At 46.3% G+C, this 20432-nt stretch overlaps 2 protein-coding genes across 2 annotated transcripts; both read left to right on the top strand.

Moving 5' to 3' along the window:
• Positions 1-2840: 2840 nt before the first annotated feature.
• LOC106744952 lies at positions 2841-5583 on the top strand. The gene is made up of 3 exons (XM_014620136.1): positions 2841-3179; positions 3521-3623; positions 5204-5583. Exons 1-3 carry the CDS (start codon positions 2841-2843, stop codon positions 5581-5583), a joined length of 822 nt encoding a protein of 273 aa, XP_014475622.1.
• An 8847-nt stretch (positions 5584-14430) lies between these two features.
• On the top strand, positions 14431-19864 carry LOC106744979. Its single transcript, XM_014620170.1, has 3 exons — positions 14431-14696; positions 15128-15303; positions 19169-19864. Exons 1-3 carry the CDS (start codon positions 14431-14433, stop codon positions 19573-19575), a joined length of 849 nt encoding a protein of 282 aa, XP_014475656.1. The 3' UTR covers positions 19576-19864.
• Positions 19865-20432: the final 568 nt, after the last annotated feature.

Genomic DNA, 20432 nt, shown 5'->3' with positions numbered 1-20432 from the left:
TGTAGAAACTATGCATATAACGAATGCGTTATCGTCACGCGAGCTTCGCCGCGACTGGTTCCTGTGGATGTTAATTCAGGCGTGCGCGCTTTCCACTCGTAGAGCCGTAGCTTTCGCGTCAACGAGCGAGCGTATTCGTTGATCGATCGTTTCTTATTGCAATTGCGTCCCTCCATTGAAGACGGATAGGCGACAACGAGTTAATAGGCGATGCCGCACCGGCCACGTGCCGGAGCCGGTTAGCATTCATACTCAGGTATCTGGGATCGCCGTTTTGGGAGAGCCTTACCGAAGGTTTGTTTACACAAGATTTAACACATTCTCGAAATTTAGGTCCCATTCGGTATTCTCGTTTTTGCATACGTAAGTATGCAAGGTAATTGGGACAGGCGAGAAACCTCGATGAATGGAAATATTAATCCTAACAGAGAGTTTAGCATTCCTTCACACGGAATACATGTGTGTGATATGAATTATATGCTCGCACACATGTCGATGCAACTATCGCGCTCACATCGCCGTTGAAATGAAGAGGAAATGGACATTCAAGTGTCTCATTTATTAATGTTTCTTAACGTTTATTTGACGATTTATTTATTTATTAATCATTCGTTAATGTTTATAATACTTTGTGATGATTTGCTTATGATCATTTATTAATGTTTATTAAGGTTTTCACTAATTTATCACTGTCTCGTTATTAAAGTTTAATAAATATTGCAACGTGCAATGAACTCCCCAAAATAAAAAAAACTGATCGTATTTCTCGTCTGAAAAGGTTATTTCTGTCATAACACGCGCGTAATTAAAACTTAAATTATTTTACTATTATTGAAGTTCAACCGATTATATCCGGTAAAATTTGAGAAATATAATATTGTCCAAAGTTCTAAGGAACGTCCTATACGTACACGGAAGAAACGATTTCGTCGCTATAACGAAATTTTCCGTTGCCTGGGGATTAACACGCACAGACGAAAAGTCGGTTGTAGGAACAGAAACATTCTTGTAGGCGATTTCTACTCAGTCCCAATTATTCTCAGTTCAGTCTTAATCTGTTTTAATGCAACTGAATATTCCCAGTCGCAGTAACAAAGATATTATTCCTCATCACTGCAAAGAGATTAGTATCGCAATAAAAAAATTAATATCCATTCAAGACTTATATTATCACATATAGGATGTTCCAGATAAACATGGCCTACAAATAGTCTACAAATAAACGGTTGTTGTATCTAGCAATAGATATCAATATATTGAAAAGTTCAAGGTTCGAGATTCAAAGTTCAATATATCGATGATACAATGCTAGATACAACATATACTTGTAGATTAGGTCATTCTGAACAAAAAGTCCTGTATCATTTTGCAAATAACACGCAAACTTTTTAGTTATTAATTAAAAACTTATATACATAGCCATTTTCGATAATGAATAACTCGAATTTTGCGTGTGTTATTTGTAAAATGGTGAAGGAATGTTTTTTTACGTCAATCTGTTGTCATGTCACGAATTTTATTCATATCATTCCGTTCTACGCCCTTATGAGGTTTATCTCTATTGGTCTGGGACACTCGAAAATTTCTTCTAAGTGCGACCAAGTTTTATTTTCATATGAGATTATGTATTCTTGCTTATATATGAGAATACATGTCTTGAATTAATACTAATTTTTTTTTCCCGCATGAGTTTTCACTTTTTGTCACGGAGTCTTCATCTGGTCCCCATTCGGTCGTAGAAATCGAACTTTTTTTCTCCGTGTAACATATACGATATGCTTCACTTTTTACGAAATCCGATACCACATTCAAATATCATATTTTTCTTATTCAAGAATAGTTTTCATGAAATGAGAGGAAGAATATTACATTGAAAGGACGATATCTTTGAACTACGAGTCTTAACAGTTTGAAGATATTCTATCTAATATTTTTCTCTTAATTCATGAAAATTATTCTTGAATGACAAGAATATGATATTTTTCGTGGAACTATATAGAATTTCACATCTGAGCAATGTTTATCTTCCTATGAGATTATATACTCTCGCTTATACACGCGCGAATGAACTCTTGGATTGATATTAATTTTTTTTCTATTCGAGCTTCCATTTCTCGCCGCCTAGTGTTCATCTGGGCCCCGTTCGGAGCCGAGTTTCTTTCTCTGTAACATACGATACTTTCCACCTTTCGATACCTTCCGCAACAAACCTTTTACTATCTCGGCGTGTACAATTGCGTCAATCTCCACCGTCTCATCAGTTGTGCGGTTACGTTCGCCTCGAGAGAGACGGGCCCGATTCAAGATCGCTCTCTTCTCGCACGCGGTGCACCGGTGGAGCCCAGTCGGTGCGGCGCGCTCGGGAGGAGCGCGCTGTTTGAAGAAAGCTTTTTTTTTTCCTACCGCTTGAGGCGTCGTCCCCACAGCTCGCCGTGTACGCCCCTATTTACACAGTCGTAGGCAGGTCGCAGGTCGCGTCGCGATAGGCGGCGTGGTCGATGCCTCCTTGTCGCAGGTATGTACGTATGAGCCGACGGTCTATTGGGCGAACACATTCATACGTCGCTTTAAACGAACGACTCGCTCATGTATTCACGCGTGGCAAACCGGCGGAAAAAAAGGTGGCGGTGGGGCGTCGGCGGTGGAGACGGTCGAGGAGGGGTCCGCCAAATATAAGCTAAAGAGATGGCCCGATGGACCATACGAAATTTCTCACTACGCACGCGACACGCTAATCCCGCGGCACCAAGTCGTGCTTGACTCTTTGCGGCTCTGCAAGCACGCGCGCGATCTGATCTGCTCCCTCGTATCTCTCACGTGAAATCCGACGCGAAGTCATCATGAAGAAGACGTTGACCGTCGCAGTGATCTTGACGAGCGCGTTCGTCCTCGCCGCCGGCCAGACCATCGACGAATGCCTCAAGCAGGACAGCATATCCTGTGTGCAGAAGAGCTTGTACAGGAGCGCGAAGGAGTTCTTCGGCAGGGACCAGCTGGAACTCGTCAGCGGGGTCAGCCTGGTGAAGAGCAAGGATGACGGCAGGAGCTCCAGGTCCGGCAAGGAGCTCGCGCACGATCAGGAGATGGACGTCGCCGCCGGCGTCGTGGAACGACAGAACGCCCTCGAGAACTTCCTCGGCGACGAGGCCACACACTTCCTCACCGGTCGCAGTCTCAGGGTAAATCGAGAGTTTCTCGCATCTAGATAAGCATCCCTAATTATCGTAGATAATTATCGAATAATCATCCCTGGTTATCCGCGGCAATTATCCAACGATTTAATATCTATAAATCGGATAATTATCTACGATAATTATCGAGCAAATTATTACCTTCGAATTTGCTAATTGTCTATGGTAATTATCGAATCAATATCTACGAGTGAGATTAATTATCTACGAGAATGATTGGAGAATCGTCCAACGACAATTTAAGTCTCCTTTTCTTTTCTTCGCGTTTACACACAGCCACATCCGGAAACGCAACCGGGTTGAATTGAAATTTCGAACTTTTTGCACAGATTAATCTCGCATCCGCCTTCGAGAAGATGAATGAGTCGGCTCGCGCCTTTAGCGAGTCCATGCCTACAGAGATTCGCCAGGCTGTGGATGAAGTGGTCGAAGGTAATTCAGCGACCCGGAGTCGAAATTCTGATTCTATTGTTGAACCTTTAATTCTGCAACACAGCAGGAGCTAAGATAGCGAAATAGGCTCAGTTTCAACTCTAATAAGTGGCACCTAAAGCGGCCCTCCGAAGAAATAGTCATCCAGGTCCATATTTTTGTCTTCTTCTTCCTTTGGCGCTGCAGCCCTTTGTAGGACTTGGACCTATCTTTCTTTCTCATATACTTGTGGTGCGCATGTAGATTATGCATAAGCATATAGGACCTATAATAACGCCGATTCCGAACGACAACAATTCTAATAATATAATTCACTCCTATTTTGATGTCTTAAATTCCCCTTTCCGCTATTTCAGCGTCAAAATAGATTATTCCAGATAACATGACAATGAAATCTGTAGAATTAAAGGTTCAAGAGAGAAATTAATAAGCGTCAGTATCGCCAAAGATTAGATTTTTATCAATCTATACACAGTAAAAAACATTTCGTATTTGTGTTCTCAGTCCTTGTTAAAATTTTGTGTTAAATTTCTATCATTTATATCAGTCTAATTTATATCAGTCCTTGTTAAAATTTTGTGTTAAATTTCTATCAAACACGTATATTAATTTAACGTAATTTATTTATGCTATCTCAACATTTTATGTTGTGTCGATATTCAAAACATGTATAAGTGTTAAAATAACACATTTCATACTTCAGTGTCAAACATTAATATATTAATTTTGTATTAATTTTTGACATAATATTTGTATTATTTTTTAATATATTCACCTTGTGTTAGATAAACACAAAAATTTGAGTCGAACGTATGGAGTGTGTGAAATATGTTAAATTTAACACAACATTTTTTACTGTGTAGGCTATCTATATAGAAAAAGCAATTCGGTCGAGTTTACTTGAAACGGACCGCCGCGCAGTTTTAGTGGAAGAAGGCAGAGTCAAATTCGCTTCTTATAATCAAAGATTCTGTTTCCTTCCACCAAAACGCGCGTTTGATTCGTCTATTTTAAGTAAACACAACCGTTTCATTGTAAAACTATCTTAGAATTACAACATGGTAAGATCGCGATAATGTCGATTCGTCCACGATGCACGGAAAAAAAAGTAAGTAAGTTTAGTTGGATCTACCTGATTCACAGTTTTGGTTCAAGGAAACAAAACTTCTCATCAGCCGAATTCGATTCTTATAACCAGAAATTCCGTTCTCTTCAACGAAGAGAATGCGTTTAGTCATCCATCGGGATAAAGTTCTCATTTATTAGAATAATTTCTGCGCGGAAGAAAAGTGCTAAATTCAAATAAAATCATTACTTCACTACCGTTGATGCATTTTAAATCAATTCTACTCGGATCAAGTAAATATTTTACTCAGACAATTTACTCGGAAAATCTTTTCCTCACTCCAAGTAGATATTATTCGACCCGAAAATTTGCCAAGGAGTATCGGAGTAATGATTTACTTTCACTTGAATCATTCACTTTTTCTTTCTGTGTGCGCACCGAGCGCTAAGATCACGACGAGGCTCATCCACGTGACTGATCATCATCATCTCTCCTATCATCTTTCCCGTTGCAGGTCGCGGCAAGAAGAAGAAAATGGGCAACATCTTGCCGCTGTTGATCGCCGCGAAAGTGAAGATGGGCATCTTGGCTACTCTCACGTACTTCATCGCCGGCATCCTGGCGAAGAAGGCGATCTTCGCGTCGCTCCTCTCGCTCGCCATATCCGCCTTCGTCGGCATGAAGTCGCTATGGGGCGGCAAGGGCGGCCACGACGTCACCGCATACTCCAACGGCTGGACATTGCCCATCGGAGGCGGATGGTCCGGCGGCGGCGGCGGCGGCTGGTCCGCTCCCGTCGTCTCCGGCGGATGGTCCGGCGGCGGCGGCGGCGGCGGTTGGGACGATTCTCACGCATACGCGCACGGCCAAGCGTACTCCGGATACCACCATTAGCGATCAGGGTCATCGGCGCACCTTGCTCTTGACCCTTTCTCCTCTTCTTCCTTCTCAATGAGCCACGGGCGACGCGGGGAACGGGTCGTCGAGCGCCTCGTCTTCCTCGTTGCTTCGCGTCGGCCTCGTTCGCGGCCGACATATCGCGCGAGGATATTTATTTCTAATTTATCGACAAAGTAGAGAGCGAACGTTCGGGGTGTCCGACGTCCTTCCGCGATGTACATAGGGTGTGTTATCGCCCGCTCGCGCGTGTGCGAATAGATCGAACAGGCAGAACCGAATCAAAACTGAGAGGCTAGTCGCAACGCATATCGGCCGGAGTAACTCGGGGGACATAAACTCCGGTGGCCGATAATAACGATACATTATAGGACACATCTCAGTCACGACCTCCCGCGAGCGCGAGCTGCCGCGCGCGAACGCGACTCTCGTAGCGGAACCCACGCAGTACATCTAGTCTGACACGATGTGTACGAAAATAGTCGTTAGCCTCACCCAGCGTGAGGCTACGTCCTCGATGAGATCCTGCGTATGCTTTGTAATATGCATCTTTGTTAATAGAATATTATTTGTACAAACAATAAAATAATATCGCAACTGTTTGCCGATGTCAATGTACGCGCACTTCTCTCTCCTCCCGTCCCCGTCACGGAGTAAAAGTAATCAGCTGTCCGTCTGATACGATTGAAATTTAGCTACCAGACCTTACCTGCTTTCCAGCTGTGGAGGCTGAATGCTATACACAAGGACAAGGAATCAGCTGAATTAACGAAATTTCAATTGCATTATACGAACAGCTACTTTTTACTTGTAGGGACTAGTTTTCATCCGTCAGAGCTACTTATTTTTTTCCGGAACTTCTCTGGGCAATTTGCACACGATGCTGCGACAGGTCGTTCGAGAGGAACTTCTCGTGTAAAAAGTATAGTTAAAGAACTGTTTTGTAAATTTTCCTCGGAAAGAAGCCGACAACATTCGCGGAGGAATCGATGAAAACGTTTTTCATTCCGACTTTTTCATTAATTCGTGGAAAGAAACGTGAAGAACCCCGCAGAAAATGGTAGAAAACCGGTTTCTCCGGGACCTTTAAAGCTATAGTAAAAAGTCGTGGTGTGTTCATTGAGCGAAAGATGTGCTTTTCGTAGTATCATGTTTATAGACGATGACACTTCTCCGAGGGAGACGCTCCAACGAGAGTCCTCTCGCCCAAGCGGCCGCCGCCGGTGAAAGTCTCGATCCTTGAATGAACGATTACGATAACCGAGCGCGAGTCCGTTGATTTAAAGGAGAGCTCCGTCCGGCGCGGTTATTAATAATACACGCTCGATTCTCGCGGGGCCGAATCCGCCAAATCATCCGCCTCGCCGGTATCTCGGAGCTTCGAAAAAGAGAAATCATCGTGACGACAACCGGCGGCGGCGGCAACTTTCCAGTCTTCCTGGAACGTCCGAAACATCACTTTTTTATTTCTCTCTTCACGAGCGAAACTCCTCGCGGCGGCCGCGTTGCATAAAGAACGCCCTCGAAATCGTTAATGCTGAGGAGGTGCTCCGTGCTCTCCTTGGCGAGTCATCATTCGCCGGCGATCGGCCCGAGCCGACGAGATGGAAACGCAGCCGGCTGACTCTCGGTGCCGGTCGGTCGTACAAGCTGAGGGGAAAGTGCACCTCTCTCAGGTGCATCCGGGCAGAAAGCCGGAGCCCCGATCCGGCGTGGTCGCGAAGGTCGCGCGTCATTCCCAATCGGGTCGAGAGGAAGACAGGCATCCCACTAAATCTCTTTCGAGACCGATGTCCCCTTCAGTCCCACATAGAAGAAAAATAAATAGCTGGAAAGGAGGTTGAGGCAAAATTGCCGTTTCTTCCGTGAGCGAGCGAGTGCGCGCTAAAATCTCACCGGGCGGCTAAGTAAGAAGAATTTTACGCCGACAATAGGTACGTACGCCGGCTCAACGTTTTCTAGGACGGACCGATCGTCCCCGACCGTCTCGATGATTAGCGTTTGCACGCGCCGGGAAAGAGGAAACGGTACCAGTGTCGAGTGGCGAGTTGGGCAAGGAACGTCCGTGCTCACCTTCTGACTCCGTCCGCCAATAGACATCGCGATGACGCGGAACTAACCGCTTCGTGAGAGGTGGAAAGAGAGTACAAGTGACCGTCGAGATGAATGCCGCGGCAACGTCAAAGAACTTTGTTCCCGATCGCCGGTTTTTCAATCAGCGTGTTATCTCGCGTTTAGGGGGAAGCATCAAAACTGACGCAGGTATGGTAAACTGACATATCTGTATTTCTCAAACGTCGTAAAATATAGTGACTTGCGAGGAAATATGTAATCATTTTCATGAGACTATTGTATGTTTTGGTAAAGTGTTCGCATCAATGCGCATAAATGTTAATTTTCGATCTCCAACGGGGAGACTTCACAAGCCAAAAACTCAAAATGATATGTCACTCTTGGTTTTCTCTTCTAGTAATTATTAGGTGCTTAAGCGTCTGTGTTAGAATCCCGCTGTCGAAAAATAAATCACTCGTGTGAGGCGCAGCGCGTGAGATAGGAGAGCGGAGTTGCGGCGAGGAGTGGCGCAAAAAGGAAGCGATTGTCACGCCTCGTTACGTTCAATAACGACGACCGCGACGCAGCCTTCGCGGCCGGGAAGGACAACGGGGAAAAAGACGCGACGTGACTTCGAGAGGAAGAGGAATTACTTTCGTTTGCGCTAAGGCGCGTCGAAGAACGCTGTATTGATACTGAAGAAGGACTGAAATATAAGAAGCACTTCCTCTTTTCATTTCTCTCTTTTTTCTTCTCCCACCAAACGTTTTCATATTCATTGTACATCCTATGTATGCACAAAGAAAAAAATTATATATATATATATATATATATATATATATTAAATATATATCACCGCATATATTTATTATATCATAATGTATATCTACCTCATATGTACCTGATATATTGTAACGTATATTTACCTTATGTATATAAAATGTGTATCCAATATACACAGAATATTATTTGCACATCATCCTATATACATAGGATACATAAGAGCACATATATACAAAGGAAATATCCAATATTATGCTGGTTTCTTCACAATTTCCGTCTTCCTCAGAACGCCGCGCTTCTTTTCGTCATCTGCGCGATATTCGAAACACTTTATCGCTGGCTAAGAGGAAAATAGTGTACCTCCGGTGAACGCGTACGTTATACGAGAGTGTGAGAGAGAAAGCAAGAGAGAAAGAAAGAGAGAGAGAGAGAGAGAGAGAGACGGTGCGTAGAGCGAATAAATAGGAAAAAAGTGTCATGAAAATCGACGCCGCGGCGGCCCGTCACGGATGCGCGAGCGGATGAATAGAACCGTTCGTCGAGCCGCACAAAAGCGGAATTTCTCCGTGCTCGCGTAGCGTCTCTCATTATTAGAGAGTCGTAAAGTCCCGATCGCGTCTTTTACCGGCATCTAAATCCAGGTACGGTTCTCACGTCACGATTAGGTTCGGCTCGAGTTTCTCATGCGTCACTGGGTTACTGGATTTTTCCTCGGCGATAGGTCGATTTCTTGGCTCGTTATTAAGCGCATGTCGTCCCCGTCGTCGCCTTGCGTTACGATTCGATCCACTTTGCATACGAGAAACAACATTTCTCCTATGCAACTCCGCGATTCAAGGCGCACCGAATTACCCGCATTTCCGCCTGCGATCTATACACCGTGAAACCGGCGATAATAATTCTCAGATTAACGAACCGGAAGCCGGTGCGAGCCGAGTGAGCCTGAATGAAGCAAGTCGACGTGTCGGTGCGATGCACGGAACTTCGACGCAGCATCGACTTCTTCGGGGAACGGTGGCACTTCATCTTTAAATCAATGCGTGCGGTCTCATAAATGTCCTTACATTTATGGACGGCATTCATAGTCGGATCTTATATTCAAGACTGTCTTAAGTTCATCTTCAGATGCTTCGTAGCCAATGAAATGAGCCATACGTCTGAAGATGAATTTAAAACAGTCTTTAATATAAAGCCCGACTATGAACCTACCTAAGTTTCTTTTTATCCGGAGGTGTTGTAATTAAATATTAATATTTCCCTGGTAGAGAAATGTATGCAGTTTTCTTAGATACCCATCGTGTTACTGTCTAGTATTAGTGCATTCTCATTAGATTTGTTCAATACTCATATTTACTATGCATTCTACTTATTATGCATTTATTATGTATTCTACTTATTATGCAGTTATTATGCATTCTACCTACATTTGTTCTGTCTTATCATATTTGTAACAGTGTTGCGTAGAAAATGAACAAGAACTCGATAAGATTTTATTCAGGAATACTTCCAGGGCAAAACTGCTTATTTCATACAAGAAGCAAGTTTGCTCATTTATCAATTGGATAATTTTTGTCCACCTATTGTTCTATTTTCGTTCAATAAATAGATTCATCCGATTTTGCGCATCTTTTGTACGTAGTAACTGCGCCGGAAAAGTGTGACATTTTTATCGGGATACCAAATAGTTTTACTCTTCAGTTATTAGACGGAAATAAACGGTCCAGTAACCATTCAAAATGTACATGAAATTTCTACCGGGGTTTTTTTATTTCATGTTCTCCATCTCGTGTATCCAATGCTAAATTCAATTTGATATCTCTTCATCTCTCTACGATTAGTTTTATATTAATATTATACACTAAAGAAATTTTCCCGTGGGCAGAAATTAATATACTTTTCTTTGAAAATTGTTTAATTAATTCTTTTCTTACTTTCTATCACCATTATTATTATTATTTGTTTAAAACGCCAATTCGTGCGCTGCGAAAGGCCGCGGGTAATTCATTCATTCATTCAAATTCAATCTCATGTTATCAAACGCACGATCTCGTATCCGGTCCTCTGCAACATTAATCCCCGAGATAAGTTTCATTCATGAAGCGCGCGCTTGTAGCCGGAGGTCGGTCGGAAAGTCTGTTATCTCGGCGAACGCCGGCCGTGCATTAACACGATGCGTGTACGCGGGCATTGGCGCACACGAACGGCACAGACCGGTGTCTGAGGTGGATACGCACCGTCTGGATACACCTTGAACTTAACCGACCGCCGCGCGATTTCGAGACAATCGCGGCGGCCGACCGTTACCTTTCCCGTGACTTTCAACGCCCGAGTCACGGCCAGGGTCGAGTTGTCGCACGGAACGGATATATCCGCCACGACAGAAATCTAATTGGCGCTCCGGCGCTTAATTGCCTTCGGCGGCCCGGCTAATTGGTAATGCAACGGACAGCGCTCCGGGTTTCTCCGGACGATCGCTCTCGCTCCAGCATCCCGATCGCCGCGCGGTCTCCTTCCTCCGGGAAGCCTTTGACGAGACGCACCATCTCTTTTGGGCGACTTTCTTGGCGATTCGGCGCAACCGAACCGCATGCTAATGAGATGTTTTAATATAGCCGGGTCCCGATGATCGATTTGACAGGGTTCACTGTCGATATCCGTGGAATTAATAAGTGTTATCTAACGAATCAGCTTTTATACGGCGGTAAAAGCCGATCGTATGATTTGATTACACATCCGTCCGAATCTCTCGCCTCTCTCTCTCTCTCTCTTGTACTTGGGAAAAAAAGCGCGTCATGTGAACACGAGGAAAAGGAACTCCGCAACTGAACGGAGACCAGACGCAAACTAGGTGACAGGATATGAAAACTCGGTGGTGAGAATTGAAAACTCGGCCGCAAGAAATGAATATTCGGTGACTAGAAGTGATATCTCTCGGGAGATAACAGATTTGTTACCGCGACAAGGAACAGTTCGTGCGAACTGAGAGCGATTTACCGAGTAAAAACCTCCGATAGGAATCTTCCTACTACTGTACGGAGAGAAAAAAATATCTAAGAGATAAAGCAATATTTGTTCGGTGGATGTTAAACGTGTTTATTTACATTAATATTATACATGTTTTTATACTGAAGGAAAGATCAGATTTAAGTAAATATATTATTAATAAAATAACCCCATTAATGCTGCTTCATTCCCTAAGCGTCGTAATATTGAAGATTTCCTGTCAAACGTAATATTTTCGAATATTCGTGCGTCTCATGACTGCTGCTTTGGAGCAACATTGCCGACTCACCGAATAATCAACAGTCATGACGCGCGAATATTGAAAAATAACGTGCCCGATTGGAATTTCGAGTCTAACCTCCCAGGCAACGGAAAATTTGGTTACATCAACGGAATGATTTCTCCCGTGTCACCGCAATCGCATAGCGATTGAAGAATTCTAGTCAGGAGTCATTGCCACTTCTACGTTTTTCAAATCAAAAGCAACAAGAATGTACAAAAGTTGAGGCCGAATATGACAGCAATCTCAATTATCCGAATCGTCCTTTTCTCCCTCATCGTCAGATTAATTCGGACACAATTTCCACAGTGGATGAGGAAGCGTCAGGCCAGGCGACGGGCCGCGGCTTCGTCGGGGCGACGTTGATTGTTCGCGAGCATTTGTCGCAGGCTGGACGATTGTCCAGAGTTAATCAGAACGACGATCGCCACCCGTTCACGCATGTGCATGCGTGTATGCGCCGAGGAGCCGTGCGAGACGTTCGCTTTTGTTCGAGGGTGTACGCGCGCGTCACTTCCCGGCTCACTTTGTTCTCGCGTCGCTCGCTTGAAAGAACCGCCGGGTTCAGCAGGCCGCGCGTCAGGTGTATGATTTCGCTCAAGGCGACATTCGCTCTCGCGTACCGGGGGATCTTGATCTCCGAGAGAAGTCGGGATCGAGAACATCGTTACCGTGGGAAGGAGCGAGAGAAAGAGGGAACGCGAGAGGGATAGACGCACACGCACAGAGTAGAGGGAGGCAAGAGTCCGCGGTGGAGAGAAAGAGATAGAGAGAGAGAGAGAGAGAGAGAGACGAAAACGATCGCCCAACTCTCGACCCAGTTATAAATAGGTGAGCGACCTCGTTCCAGGGATAATATCTCGCGTTCATCATACCCGAATTTTTCGGAGACGGACGTGTCCTCGACGACGATCGAGCCCACCGTCGTTCGCAGAGACGCGCGACGGACTCTGCGAACTTAGCGAGCGAGCGCGATCAGACGGACGCGCGCGCTTACCAGCTCCCGATGCCGCGTCGTCGCGTCCCCGACGAAGCCGTACGATCGGCCGGATAATGTCCATTGTATTCCTACGGCTTCGCGGCCGGGCGAGTAACGCCGGGAGGAACGAAAATAATGGCAGTTTACCGTAAGTGGTTCGACGCAGCATCTAGACTGCTCGCGCTACCATCGTGCCACTTAGAGCGGAGAATTAATCAAGCCGAAGTGGTGAGGCCGTGAGTCACGGCGCAAACACACGCGTGCACACACACGAGCCGTCGCTAATGGAGGTTGTAATCGCATCCGCCGACGCTGGATCCTTCTTCGGCGAACGCGGGCACCTATCGAAAATTACACGACCTCGTTGAGGCCCGGTATCTGGAGCGGTCGGCGCGCTTCTGCCGTCGCGCTTATTTGAATAAACCAAGAGCAGAGAGAGAGAGAGAGAGAGAGATCGAAGCGGCCGTGTGGTGAGCTCTAGAATTTCGTTCCGTGAATTGCACGCTCCGAGCAATACACACACACAGCGCAACGACCGTCGGAGGATCCCCCGGCGGTCGGAATTCCTTGATTAGGCGTCTCGAATCAACGTCATTAGGACACACATACGCGAATACCTGTTATACACCCTCCTCCTCCTCCCCCGTGCACGCGCGATGGTCATTCGAGTCGTCGCAACACTCTCGCGATAATCATAGGCGGACGAACGAAGGAACGAAGGAATGGAGGAACGAACGGGCCGGGTGAAGTGGTGCGGCAAATCATACGGGATCTCACATATACTTTTTCCGTCGTCCTGAATGTCACGGGTTTCCCCCGAGACCGCAGGTTTCCCTCATCGAATCTGGTCCCGATCGCCGGCTTTCTGGGGGGGCGATCTCCCCTTCTATCGGCGGTTCTTAATGCGAAAGCCGAAGTAGGTCCGTAGCGTGAGAATACCGCGTAGCTGGAAGTCGGCGGGAAGAGAGTAAGTAGGAGAGAATCGCGGGCGAGGAAGAGAGACGCACGAGCGGCGGGCCAAACGAACCGAGGAGTGTGCGTAATTTGAGAATGCATGTTAATTTCTCCCTCCCCTCTCTCTCTCTCTCTCTCGTTTGCTGCGAAGATCCTCTTTTCTAGAAGATCTCGCGGATGTGTATCCATCGCGGACTCTCTCGTCCTTCTGCACGCGCTCTACGTTGCCCCTCTTCTAGCTGTCTTCCTCTTCTCGGCCGGCCACTTGCCGGCCGTTCTTCTTGTTTTTCCGTGCGATTGATCAGCGAGGTTTTTGCCTTGCCGAAATAACGTCGGCGAAGGAGAGAGAGGGAGAGAGAGAATGAGGGAGCGACGATGATGAAAGGGGAGGAAGCGAGCGTGGGGAGGTCCTGGCGGTACACTCGATACACTCGACGGAGCAAGAGAGAGAAAGGGGTGGGGGGTAAACGAGAGAGGAGCAGCGAAAGGAGGGATACGAGAGAGCGTACGACGCGAATGCGGACCCTCGCCGAGAGGGCCCACCGGGGCTCCCCTCGTGCGATACTTCGGTATAAAAGCAAAGCAACCTCTTTTAGATGTAACACACGAGGCAGCATCGGCGGATCCCGGTCGTACACCTTCGATCGTATCGTCCGAACGACGAGAGAACCCGTCAGTGTCCGGCGCACGTCGGCCGAGGAGCTGAGGAACGCACGTGGAGGACACGAGGAGGAGGATCGTCCGTTCACGCACGATCGTCACGCGGCGAAGTAGCAGACGGTGTGTCGCAAGCATGGGCAAGCATCTCGCGACGTTACTGTGGACGTCGGCGGCGTTGGCCGCGGTGAGCCTGGCGCTGCCGACCAACGACAAGAGCGGAAGTGAGAACGACCTGATGGCGACCATATACGCCGACTGCCTGAAGAAGGAGTCCATCAGCTGCATCAAGTACAAGGTATTCACTTACGTGGACAAGATGCTGGCCGACAAGGAGGACATCACGCTATCCGAGGGCATCACCGTCGTCAAGACGTCCAACGGCGAGGAGGGTGCGCCAAGGTCGGTTCTCGTCCGCCGCTGTACTAAAGAAATTGTGTCGAAAGCGGATATTTCATTGATTTCATACGGGGAGTGTGTCCAAAAGTATACGAATGTTATGATCGTTGACTAATCGATTCGTCTTATCAACGTATTCATGAGGTAAATGTGTTAGTTCAACGTTGTATTTCTATGCTTTTCGATACATTCCCCGTGCTTGCAACGCAAAACTTTCAGCGTTCTCGACGGCAAACATTTTTTTTATCGCGAACACCTTGTGCGGACTCGCTTCTGCGGCGACCTGCGACTAGATCGGATTGAACTTTGACCTTGACTGAAGAAGGAAATCAGTCGAATCGCGGACGACTTCGTCGCAGGCTCGCGATGATCCACTTGCGACACGCGATCGCCGCGATGAGTGCGTCGCAATTATTATTCATGTCTTTCGGCAGATCTATCGAATCCAGCGACCTGGATACGCTACTGTTCGATCGGCTCGGGAGGTTCCTGAGGACGCACTCGGTGAAGGTCGACCTGAAGGGCAGCGACATCCTGGGGGCGATCGAGTCCGCCGGGCGCAGCTTTGAGGATCTGAGCGACAACGCCGTCGAGAGTCGCGGCAAGAAGAGTGAGTATTTACGAACCCCGGATTCTAGAAGAGCGCGGAGATGAGAGGCGGCGCCGAGCTTCGGATGCGCTTAATTATGACACGGAACCGGTTACGAGACAGCGGCAGCGTTCAATTATGTTTCATCGAAAGCCTTCTCGTTTTTCGCCGGGGAAACTTCCGTACTCGGCTCGCTCGCTCGTTCTCGCGTCCGCCAAATGGAGGAATTCGACGCCATGAAAGCGAAACTAGAGCAATAATCGAGCAATCCTCGATCAAGTTGCGAGTCGATTATTTCGTATGTTTTATGACTGATTACGTGCGATTGGAATATCTTACATACCTGTTATCGAATTACGTAGAACGCGATTTACATAAACTTGCGATATAGGAATATAGTGCGTAGGAATTTTTGCGAAGAATTCAAGGCCGATACTTTCTCATAGCTGGACATAGTTTGATTCGGTGAATACATTGACTGTTTTCTGAGGGCGGAAGGTTATTGGAAGAAACGTGAAAAATAAAACTGCTTGACTATAGGGATGTTGGCTTCGGGTTTTTCGTAAAAAGCCAACGAATTTTTACCGAACAGCCAAATATTTCTCTCGGCTTTTTCTGTTATGCCTATACATCGATTTGTACATTTTTGCGGTCGATACGTACAATGGATTATAAAAGATTTCATATATTTTACAATCGATCACGAGATCGCAACATATTATATACTCGCATTATCGCGTTACGTCCAACGGGATTTATATAGACTCGCGATATTTTTCTCCCGGATTCTCCCGTCACGTCTCTGCATGGCTTATTAATACATTTCGATCACCGATACGTACGATTGATTAGAAAATATTTCATGTATTTTACAATTTATCACGCGATATTTTGCACATTTTACAATTGATCGTGTGAGAGAGATTGCAACGTATTACTCGCATTGTCACCGTTTACTCATATTATCACATTCCGTATCAACAATATCGGCTGACGATAGCACGCTTTTTTCCTCTACCACTGCGAGTCCATTGATTCGCGCTCATGACCTCCCGATGGGAAGATCCGTGAGTCATGCGGCCGTGTAATAGGAAAAGAAAAGAGAAACAGACTTTTCGCATGCCGCGGGGAGATAATCGCGGTTCATCAGGGCCAACGTCAGCTGCGGTACGGGAGTTCTCTCGGCGTGTGAACAGCGACGACGACGACGAGGAAGCCGATACCGGCCGCAGACGTTGACCCACTGAGGAACTGGTTCCGCTTCCCCTTGAATCTCCTCCTCGACGGAGGAGGATCGGGAGGAGATCGCCGGCGATATACCGAAAGCTTCAGAGAGAGAGAGAGAGAGAGATTGTGGAAGAGAAAGAGAAAGAGATTGCGAGTGAGAGAGAGAGAGAGAGAGAGGGGTAACGATAGGAAGGAAGACGGGGAGAGACGCGGGATCCCGCCACGCAAGATTTTTGACACACTTTCCATCTTCTGCTGGTACTTCGCCTTGACTTTCGACTATTCCGCTTGAAAAATACGGGCATCTCGCACCGATCTCGCGCGCAATGAAGGACCCTCATTACGCCCACGTAATGTGACGTGTCATCGATCGATCGATCATGCGTGCGCGTGGCCGGGCACACTCGCGCGTGCAGGCGCGTGTTAACACGTTCATTGCCAAGCTGAAAATTGGAATTTCGTATTTTTTTAAATTTTTTTATTTAGTTTTTATTGTGCTCAAAATAAGTTAATATATTATTTATATGTTTTTATGATTATGTACATAGGATTTATGTACTCTAAATATCTATTACGCGATAACGCGTGATCGGCCGTTTGATGAGAACTCGCATCACGCGATATTGCGTGATTGGCAATGAACCGTGTTAATACCTCGACAGCTTACTCCCTGGACATGCCGGCCGATGATTAATATCAGCGTACGGGAACGGATAAATGACAGTCTTCCGTTGCCTCGATGTCACATTGTGCGCGTTCCCGCGAACTCGCGCGCGGATTATCTCGATACGAGACATCGCGACGTGTCCCGATTGTCGTGTTCCGCAGCTCGTTGTTCCGGACTCCTGCCGACGAACATCGGAATCGGGGATCTCCGAGTCATTCATAATTCGTCGGCACTACGAGTAGCGTTATTCTGGCTTCTCATTGAAATCGAGCCGCCGCCGCAACGGTTTCTCATCCCGATCGCACGCACACACGCGCGAGACCGATACCTTATTGAGTTATGTCAATACACGGAGAGGAGGCGTAAATAAGCGAGGAGCGGGTATACATTTCTGGCACAAACTAGTCGACACGCTATTTATTATTCTTTCCGGTCTCGAAGACGAGTATACCTTGTAATGCCACATCTCGTAATAAGGTAATCGGCATCAAGGAGTGAAAACATGTATTCAGACGTGCCTATTACACCGCATCTCACGGTTGTGGTGTATGCGTGTGTAGGTACGCGCGTACGTATGCGTGTGTACACGCGCCCGGATGCCCGTTTTCCCTGGAAGCGCGGAAAGAGAGTAACAACGACGCTGACCTTCCAAGTGCGAGCGGAAAGGAATCCAGGCGAACCTCCACGCGCATTCAAATCGACAAACCTCGGCGAAATAGCTATTCCAAATTTTCCTCTACGAAAGAAAAGGGAAAAAGGCGAATAAATACCGATGTTTGAAGAGCGTCCGTCGGTTAGAGCCGCCCCGTGTCGATGCCGAAGTATACGATTGTTTAAAATACAAGCGAATCCGCGAACGCGGATTCGAATTGATAAATTTCGAAAATAATTATTCAATACGTACTTTTAAATAAAAGGAGAGAAACAAATGTCGATGCTTAAAGAAACAAACGTCTGTCGCGTAGAGTCGTATTGATGGTCGTTAATAACTGTGGTCTATTGACATTTAAGGGAACTCGCGAACAAAAATCTGAATCAACAAATCTCGAAAATAATTATTCAAAATATACATTAAAATAGAAGGAGAAAGATTATCTACACTTAAAAGAACGAAAGTCCGTCGCTTAGAGTCGTCTCGTATCGATGTATTGCTAAAACGCGCGATCTTTTGAAACTCAAATGAATTCGCGGATCCGAAATCTCGAAAATAATTACTCAAAGCGTATTTTTAAAAAAAGAAGAAAAAAATGATGTACGCTTAAAAAAGATAAACATCTGTCGTGTAAAATCGCCCGCTATCGCTAAAAACTACGATTTTTGGAAACTCAACGAATCTGAATTGAAAAATCTCGAAAATAATTATCTAAATTCTTAAAAACGTATCTTAAGAAGAAGAGGAAAAAAGTTATCTACAGGGAGAAAAAATTTTCTTTGGATTCAGTACATATGTCTGTTTTGCTTGGATTTGTTTAATAAACAACATAATACAATAGCAAATATCATTTTGTTTAAATGATAACATTATTGTTTCACTAGAGTGAAACCGTGTCGTTTGTTGGCAAAACAGCATTATTTAGAGAAAATAATATTTGGTTGTCAACAATAGTAAAAACTTATTTCTCATACATCAAATATTGTTCCACTGAGAGAAACAAAGAAGTTCTTTAACGTTCCTCTAACACAGATGTTATTTCTTTCAAATAACTTATTACTTGAAACATTGTAATGTTCAATGAAAATACAAAAGAAATATGTCAGCTGACAGAGAAATCTTACTTGAGAAGCTAAACTATTTTGTCAATCGAATGAAACATTCCTTTGTGTTCGCTCCGTTCCGGAAGGAACGCAAATTCGTTTCAATCGAATAAATGCCATCAGATCCAAAGGAATCTTTTTCCCCCGTGCGCGCTTGAAGAAACGGAACGCGTGACGCGCGGAGTCGCGGCAAATCGGCGTCACGCTAAAACAATCGTTTGAATTGAAACATTTCAGAGAAGGCGCAGAAGATCCTGGGGCCTCTGATGATGGCGATGGCGCTGAAGGCCGCGGCGCTGCTGCCGCTCGCGCTGGGCGCGATCGCGATGATAGCCGGCAAGGCGTTGCTCGTGGGCAAGATCGCCCTCGTGATCTCCGCCATAATCGGGCTGAAGAAGCTCCTCGGCTCGCACCAGAAGCACGTGACCTACGAGGTGGTGTCGCACCCGCATCACAGCAGCAGCCACATCGTCAGCCACGACGACGGTCACGGCGGCTACGGGGGCGGCGGCGGCGGCGGTGGCGGCGGCGGTGACTACGGCGGCTACTCCGGCAGCAGCGGACACGGCTGGGCCAGGAGTCTGCCCCAGGACGCCCACGAGATCGCCTACCGCGCCCACCAGCCGCAGGCGCAGGCTGCCTGATCGCGTCCACCGCGCGACCTCTCGCCTCGCTTCTCCCCTGCGTCCTTTTCCAACCCCTCGTCACCCTTCTTTCATTTCGCTCGCTTCCTCCATCGCGTTTCTTCCTTCTTCCGGTCCCCCCTCCGCCCTGTTGTCTTCTCCTCCTCTCCACTTGTGTCCCGCTGCAATGTGTAATATTTATTTCGTTTCCCGTATCTACTACTGTTACTACTGCTGGACTTCCTGTTCTGGTTCTCGACGGCCTTCCGGCGACGCGTGACTCCCCGAAATCGCCGCGCGCGAAACCTCCTCCTCGCAACATGTTTCTTTTCTCTCTTATCGTCATCTCCTACGTCCTCTCGTCTGTCTCTCTCGCTATTCCTCTCATTTCCTCTTCTCCTACTTGCTCCATCCTGCGCAACGGTCGGCTCATCCTACGGCCAGTCACCAGTACCTCTGGGAAATGCTCATTGTTTTATACATATATGTAGATTTGTGCGAGTCCGTTATTTATTTTCTCTCGTTGTATCGTATTATTATTATTATTATTATGATTATTATTAATATTTATTTGACCGTTTGACTGTGTGCTTCCACTATACACCCGCTGTGCCCGTGTGTCTTCTTTTGTTTTCTTTTTTTTTTCGTAATAAAAGGACGACAAACGTGAGACGCAGCTCCGTCTTGCCCTGAAAAAAAACAAAGGAAGAAAGAAAGAAAGGAAAGGAGGAAGAAAGAATGAAAGACTACGACGTGTTAAGGTGGGTACACACCGAACGAACGAACAGCGAGCGCGTGATACGAATGTGTACATTCGCGTCTGAAGGCGTACGGATTTCTCTCGACAAATCACCTTGCGAGCGAATCAGCTCGGAACG

Source organism: Dinoponera quadriceps, unplaced genomic scaffold (genome assembly GCF_001313825.1).
Source record: "Dinoponera quadriceps isolate SergipeBrazil2010 unplaced genomic scaffold, ASM131382v1 scaffold717, whole genome shotgun sequence".
Taxonomy (NCBI): domain Eukaryota; kingdom Metazoa; phylum Arthropoda; class Insecta; order Hymenoptera; family Formicidae; genus Dinoponera; species Dinoponera quadriceps.
The sequence above is the reverse complement of the archived record's forward strand: the minus strand, read 5'-3'. Positions and strand labels throughout refer to the sequence as shown.